General features: G+C 40.9%; 1 protein-coding gene across 5 annotated transcripts; it reads left to right on the forward strand.

Moving 5' to 3' along the window:
• The first annotated feature begins 2,693 nt into the window (after positions 1-2,693).
• Positions 2,694-7,812, forward strand: LOC120915229. Of its 5 annotated transcripts, XR_005743855.1 has the most exons (3): positions 6,620-6,933; positions 7,030-7,185; positions 7,725-7,812. XR_005743855.1 is itself a non-coding variant. In XM_040325562.1 (2 exons), the coding sequence occupies exons 1-2, from the start codon at positions 2,719-2,721 to the stop codon at positions 7,730-7,732; spliced, it is 684 nt and encodes a 227-aa protein (XP_040181496.1). In that variant the 5' UTR covers positions 2,694-2,718; the 3' UTR covers positions 7,733-7,812. The 5 variants fall into 5 exon arrangements, 2 of the variants coding, with proteins under 2 accessions (XP_040181496.1, XP_040181497.1); XM_040325562.1 differs by lacking the exons at positions 6,620-6,933; positions 7,030-7,185 and adding an exon at positions 2,694-3,394; XM_040325563.1 differs by lacking the exons at positions 6,620-6,933; positions 7,030-7,185 and adding an exon at positions 2,694-3,376.

Below are 7,812 nucleotides of genomic sequence, written 5' to 3' on the forward strand. Positions count from 1 at the left end.
TTTACCCCCAATTTTTATGCGGACTGTAATACTCAGGGAATCATTTACCTTATGACGTGTAGCTGCCATGCATTTTATGTGGGCAAAACCATCAGAAACTTCAAGCATAGAATTAGGGATCATGTTTATTACTCCTCCCAAGGAAAAATGGTAACATCAGTCAGCCGTCACCTTGACCTATATCATAAATTTAATACCTCAGTTGCCTCGTTTATAGTACTTGCTATTGTCCCCAAAGATTGCCGTGGAGGCAACTGGGACAAGCAGGTACTCCAAAAAGAAGCTTACTGGATCGAGCGTTTGGATGCCTTACGGCCCCCAGGCATTAATGAGGCACAGTCCTATAAATCCTTCTTGTAGTAACATTAAGCTAATTGATTATACTTTTATTTTTGAAATTTTCTATTCATTTTTTTCTATTAGCACCTAAGTACTACTCTGGACCTTTCGGATTGCCTTGTCACCATGGCCCTGTCATTTGCAGAACTAGATGTCAGAGTAGCCAATCATATCGCTCATTTAATTTAATTATGTCCTTAGATCACCGGTTTACTGGGATTTTTTCCAGTTGTCCTTCTCTTTGTGTTCATTTACTGTACCCCTGTTTTCTATACGAGGTCCTCTATGCTGTATAATTAAATAACATGTGTACATTTGGAAGATCTATCCACTTCCATACCTTATAAATAAATACTAATGTTTTTTGCATTTAATATGGTTGTGCTCCTTTTCTGCAATTGTGGTGAAATTTGGATGGTAATATCCTCCCCCCTATGATCTCTTCCAGACGTGATGCCCCTTTCTATGTCCCTCCTATTTATTCCATGCGATGTGGCCGCTTGAGATACAGCTTTTCCATCCTTGTTGTATCTCAATATGTCCACTAGATGGCGTCCAATCGCCATCGAATGGTGCATAAACTTCAGTACTGCGCGCGCACCGCATCTGGTGCGCGCGCACCTGCAGTTACTTTGCGGCCAGCACAGATGACATCACCCGGCAGCGCCGCGGTAGTTGTCGATCTGGGGCGGGACTCGAGGCTATTTAAAGCCCTTAAGCCCTACACACTATCCGCAGCCTCTTGTGAGGCATACGAACCAACGGCACGTGTGGCGAGTGTTACATACTGGTAAGCCTAATTCTCTATCTCTAAACATGCCCTCCATACTTTTGTGTGGCCGATTCATTAGGCTCACAGTCTCCTTTCCTCTATATTTTGTTTCAGTGACTGGTCTATCGTGGCAATCCCTGCCCCTGTCTCCTTGAATTGCTCTAAAGATTGACACTGGGTTTTTTTCAAACACCCTAAACTTATACTCGCTGAATGCAGTCTTGTTATGAGCCATTGCAAACTCTATATATAAATGGTTCCAAATATTGGGTAAGCATTTTGCTTGCTGTTATTACTATTTGCCCTTTATTAATAATTATTACTATTACCTATTTACTATCAATTAATGCTGTGATTCTATATATTGATTTTTTGCTACAGCCCTTGCCGCCCATGTTACGTCGTTTTATTCTCTTTGGGGTTACAAATTCAATTCCTTGCTAACCCGTGCTACATATCTCTCTATGCAGAGAGTATCAAGCCAAGCTAGTTCACAGTTATTTTGTCTGTACTTCTTTTTATAGGTAAGCAAACTTACTCTAAACCCTATTATTTATCATATTCCAATTTCATTATGCCTCCTGTCTCCTTCGTACTGGAATTTTTGGGACTGGAATTCCAGGCATCTTGTCTGCTCTCTGTGGTTATTTCCACAATGTTCATGGGGGTGACTCTTGTTTGTCCTTTCTCACCATATTGCATGCTATAGGAGCACTCCGGTTTCTTAAATATCTATATAGGCTGTTATATATTTTTCTGTTCTATATCAATATGTTATATATGTATATTTGTCTCCTTCAACAATTTAGCACATTGACTCCACTAAGTCCTTCGAGGAAGCGCTCAGATACAGCGCGAAACATGTCAGGACTCCGATCAACCCAGCGCAAGTGCTAAAAATCTCCAGTTGCTGATGATTTTCTTTAGAAGCTTTTGTATTTATTTATGGTTCCAACTATTAGTCCACTTTTGGACATCTAGTCTAGTATTATATCAATTGGTGCTAGTACTGTACAACCAGATTTAATCTTCTAAGCTACATCAATTACTGTGAACGCTGTACTGATCAAATGCTATGTGTAATTTATGTGTACTCTTTGGAGGAAAACTTTTAAAATATATATTTTTTTGTAATAAATATTTTTATATATAAAGTCAGTTTTCGAAAGACTCATATCTTTACTAACTTATCATGCCGACAAAGTCCATGACTAGCCCCTAAGTCATTCCCTTTTTCAAAATTTGTTCAGAACGTGGCATATGCGAAAACATCATGCATCCACATGTGCACTACATGTGAGGATGTATTAATTCTTTAAATCTAATCTAGGGTGGAAGCACCCGGGCTATTAGTAACCTTCACATTACAGGTTACTTAGTGTTCTTATTTATTGTTACAGTATTTCTATAAGTTTAATTAGGTTATCCCTTTTTATCAGTTAGTTTCCCTCGTTTCCCTCTCTATACAGTAAAAAAAATTTTCTGTCTCTTCCTCTCCTCCCTTCTTAGCCAATTCCCCCCCTTTCCCCCCCTCCTTCCCTCTTTCCCCCCCCCCCCTCCCCCCCCCCTACATCATGGACTTTGCCGGCATAGGTTGGTCAGGATACATGTCCGAAATTCAGACGAATTGCAACCTAGATAATGAACAGGAAATCAATATCAATCAATACATGGCTAAAATGAAACGCCTTTTAAAGAAAAAATCAAATTTACATTGGCATATTGAATTCCTTAATAAATACGCTAGAGAGAACATTAGCCCACTAGGTCTACGCATTCAAGTGTTTCCTTCTTTCCAGACCACTATACCTGAATTCAAAGTGGCGTGGGAACAAGCACTTTCAACATGTAGCACACAATTAATGAAATTATTGGTAGGCCATCATCAGTCAGAGCTACTATCCTTAGAACAGGATATCTTGCTACTACAATCCAATAATGAAGGTATAAAAGGCCATACCCATTATGATAAACGATGTCAAGACATCAAAGACTTTATAACCAAAACAACCAAAGATATTATTTACAAAAAACAAGTGAAACTGTCGAAGGACAGATTTGCATTCAGTGAAGGCTTTGCCTATCGTTGGCAGGCCCCCACTCAATACAAAGGCTCACGTTCTAACTTCAGGGTACCTCGCAACGTAGACAGTAACCAATATACAACTGAAGATGATACTGAATCTGACTCCTCTTCTTTATTGCCTTCACAGCCTCCTTCGAGACGGAACTACCCAGCATCCACTTCTTCCACTTCGGGGACACGTAAGAGGGGTTTTGGTGGTGGGTCTAACGTACCTTTGTCTAAACGCCCCCCACTGAAAGATAATACCATGCCACAACGCACTCGGGGTGACACTCCTTCCAGTGGTGATGGCAGCTATTCACAGGGCAACTATATGGGAGGTATAGCAGCCCAAGCAATACAAACGCTATTAACACAGTCGCTACCACAAGGTACCTCCCCGGGTCCAGCACCTACCTTGGGTACTTCCGAGCCCAGTGTGGGTGGTGTTCCTAGGCGAAACATCTCTCTTGACAATTCTCAAGTAACATTACAATCACAACAACACATGAGACAAGGTACCCTTGATTCCCATATCACCACCCAGGTTCCTAATTTTCACCTAACCATGATGACCCCGCCCTTAACCTAACCCCTAATTCCAACCTAAATGTCCTGAATCTTACCCCTTATTTGTTCTCCTCAGAGGAGCTTGAGGTCCTTCAGCTTGGCCTAAGTTTTTGCCCATCCATGAAAAGCGATAAATACGAAATAATTAAAGATATTTATCTTTTTTGTCGCAACTTAACATACAAATTTTTATTTGATGAAAATCGCTTACGTAATATCCAAGAAAAACATATGACTGAACAAGTGAAAAATTTCACTATAGACGATTTTAGAGCCCTTAGGGACCTCATGCTCCTCCTTGACGAAAACACATCCCCTTCCCCCGATCCTCTCCCTTGTTCGGAATCACTGTCATCTACTATATCTTCTAATCCTTCTACCAAAAAATTCAAATTAAAATCCCAACGCTTTCCAGACTTAACAAGCAATTCAAATATATGGGCTTTCCTTCTAAGTACTATAAATGATTGTAAACAAATGGACACCAATGTATTGACTAATAATCTCTCTAAAAAACAACGACAAGCTATCATGAACCTTCAAAACCATCCGGATCTTGAGATAAAAGCGTCCGACAAGGGAGGTAATGTGGTCCTTATGACCAAGGCCAATTATGAGAAAATGGTATTCCACATCTTAAACAACAAAGAGTGGTATAGACGTATCAACGATACACAAATAGCTCTATTTAAAAATGAATTCCTATCCATTATTGGCCTTGCTCATCAAAGAGGTCTCATAGACCAAGACTTGTACAACTACCTTAATATTCGTAACCCAAGAACTGCAACTTTCTATGCATTACCCAAAATCCACAAACACCCTCTTACTCCCCCAGGTAGACCGATAGTGTCCGGCATAGGTTCCTTGACTGAAAATGCCAGTCGGTTTGTAGACTCCATCCTCATGCCCCATGTACTTACTTTGCCCTCGTATACCCGAGATACCCTGGACCTTCTTAAACAAATTGAGGATATGGTCGTGCCTCGGGATGCCCTCCTCGTGACCCTGGACGTGGAGGCATTGTACTCCAGTATCCCTCACGAGTTGGGCATCTCGACAGCACGTACCTTCCTCCGTGAACAGGACCATCACCATTGGAACTATATTGATTTTGTAATAGACCTTTTACGATTTATTCTTACACGTAATCATTTCGTTTTCAAAGAGTCCCACTTCCTCCAGGTGCAGGGCGTAGCCATGGGCACTTGCTGTGCCCCTGGCTACGCCAATCTGTACCTGGGGGGGTGGGAACGTGATATTTTTTCGGATGAGGACTTGTCGATGTACACTGGCCATGTGATCAACTGGCTTAGGTACATCGACGACATCTTCATCATCTGGTCAGGTACCAGTCCCCAACTATATCAATTTATCGATATTCTTAATGTTAATGAACGCAACTTAAAATTCACGTTCACTGCATCTTCAGACCAGGTCACCTTTCTTGACCTCACCATCTTAAAGGATGGCGATGGCAGAATTACCTCCTCTCTCTTTAGAAAGGAGACTGCAGGTAACACCCTACTACACGCCACTAGTGCACATCCAACTAACCTCCTTAAAAGCATACCTTATGCACAATACCTTCGTTTACGAAGGAATTGCACTATGACAAAAGATTTCCTGTTACAGGCTAACCTACTCAGGCAACGGTTGTTGTTGAGAGGTTACAGTAAATCCTTACTACGGAAAGCATTCAATAAGGCTGCACGACAATCTCGTATCAACTTATTATTTAAACAAAAAGTCAATACAGAGTCGCAACCAGTAAGATTCATTACGCGGTACTCAAGCCATCACATCGAAGTGCGTAATATTCTAAATAAACATTGGTCACTTTTGACTAACGATCCCATCCTCAGTAATTACATTGGCCAAAGACCAGATATTACTTTCAAAAGATCTCGCTCACTCAGAGATAAATTGACTTCTAGTCACTACAAAACAAATTCAAATCAACAACGACCTCCAAATGGTATGATGAGATGTGGCAGGTGCAATTTTTGTCCTTGGGTTAGAGAGGGTACTACTTTTTCTTTACCCAATGGTGAAATTTTTACCCCCAATTTTTATGCGGACTGTAATACTCAGGGAATCATTTACCTTATGACGTGTAGCTGCCATGCATTTTATGTGGGCAAAACCATCAGAAACTTCAAGCATAGAATTAGGGATCATGTTTATTACTCCTCCCAAGGAAAAATGGTAACATCAGTCAGCCGTCACCTTGACCTATATCATAAATTTAATACCTCAGTTGCCTCGTTTATAGTACTTGCTATTGTCCCCAAAGATTGCCGTGGAGGCAACTGGGACAAGCAGGTACTCCAAAAAGAAGCTTACTGGATCGAGCGTTTGGATGCCTTACGGCCCCCAGGCATTAATGAGGCACAGTCCTATAAATCCTTCTTGTAGTAACATTAAGCTAATTGATTATACTTTTATTTTTGAAATTTTCTATTCATTTTTTTCTATTAGCACCTAAGTACTACTCTGGACCTTTCGGATTGCCTTGTCACCATGGCCCTGTCATTTGCAGAACTAGATGTCAGAGTAGCCAATCATATCGCTCATTTAATTTAATTATGTCCTTAGATCACCGGTTTACTGGGATTTTTTCCAGTTGTCCTTCTCTTTGTGTTCATTTACTGTACCCCTGTTTTCTATACGAGGTCCTCTATGCTGTATAATTAAATAACATGTGTACATTTGGAAGATCTATCCACTTCCATACCTTATAAATAAATACTAATGTTTTTTGCATTTAATATGGTTGTGCTCCTTTTCTGCAATTGTGGTGAAATTTGGATGGTAATATCCTCCCCCCTATGATCTCTTCCAGACGTGATGCCCCTTTCTATGTCCCTCCTATTTATTCCATGCGATGTGGCCGCTTGAGATACAGCTTTTCCATCCTTGTTGTATCTCAATATGTCCACTAGATGGCGTCCAATCGCCATCGAATGGTGCATAAACTTCAGTACTGCGCGCGCACCGCATCTGGTGCGCGCGCACCTGCAGTTACTTTGCGGCCAGCACAGATGACATCACCCGGCAGCGCCGCGGTAGTTGTCGATCTGGGGCGGGACTCGAGGCTATTTAAAGCCCTTAAGCCCTACACACTATCCGCAGCCTCTTGTGAGGCATACGAACCAACGGCACGTGTGGCGAGTGTTACATACTGGTAAGCCTAATTCTCTATCTCTAAACATGCCCTCCATACTTTTGTGTGGCCGATTCATTAGGCTCACAGTCTCCTTTCCTCTATATTTTGTTTCAGTGACTGGTCTATCGTGGCAATCCCTGCCCCTGTCTCCTTGAATTGCTCTAAAGATTGACACTGGGTTTTTTTCAAACACCCTAAACTTATACTCGCTGAATGCAGTCTTGTTATGAGCCATTGCAAACTCTATATATAAATGGTTCCAAATATTGGGTAAGCATTTTGCTTGCTGTTATTACTATTTGCCCTTTATTAATAATTATTACTATTACCTATTTACTATCAATTAATGCTGTGATTCTATATATTGATTTTTTGCTACAGCCCTTGCCGCCCATGTTACGTCGTTTTATTCTCTTTGGGGTTACAAATTCAATTCCTTGCTAACCCGTGCTACATATCTCTCTATGCAGAGAGTATCAAGCCAAGCTAGTTCACAGTTATTTTGTCTGTACTTCTTTTTATAGGTAAGCAAACTTACTCTAAACCCTATTATTTATCATATTCCAATTTCATTATGCCTCCTGTCTCCTTCGTACTGGAATTTTTGGGACTGGAATTCCAGGCATCTTGTCTGCTCTCTGTGGTTATTTCCACAATGTTCATGGGGGTGACTCTTGTTTGTCCTTTCTCACCATATTGCATGCTATAGGAGCACTCCGGTTTCTTAAATATCTATATAGGCTGTTATATATTTTTCTGTTCTATATCAATATGTTATATATGTATATTTGTCTCCTTCAACAATTTAGCACATTGACTCCACTAAGTCCTTCGAGGAAGCGCTCAGATACAGCGCGAAACATGTCAGGACTCCGATCAACCCAGCGCAAGTGCTAA

The sequence above is a fragment of the Rana temporaria genome, chromosome 10 (assembly GCF_905171775.1).
Source record: "Rana temporaria chromosome 10, aRanTem1.1, whole genome shotgun sequence".
NCBI classification, from domain to species: Eukaryota; Metazoa; Chordata; class Amphibia; order Anura; family Ranidae; genus Rana; species Rana temporaria.

Excerpts from the sequence above, each read along its gene's own strand:
- LOC120915229 (XM_040325562.1), top strand. The coding sequence starts at position 2,719 with ATGTCCGAAATTCAGACGAATTGCAACCTAGATAATGAACAGGAAATC.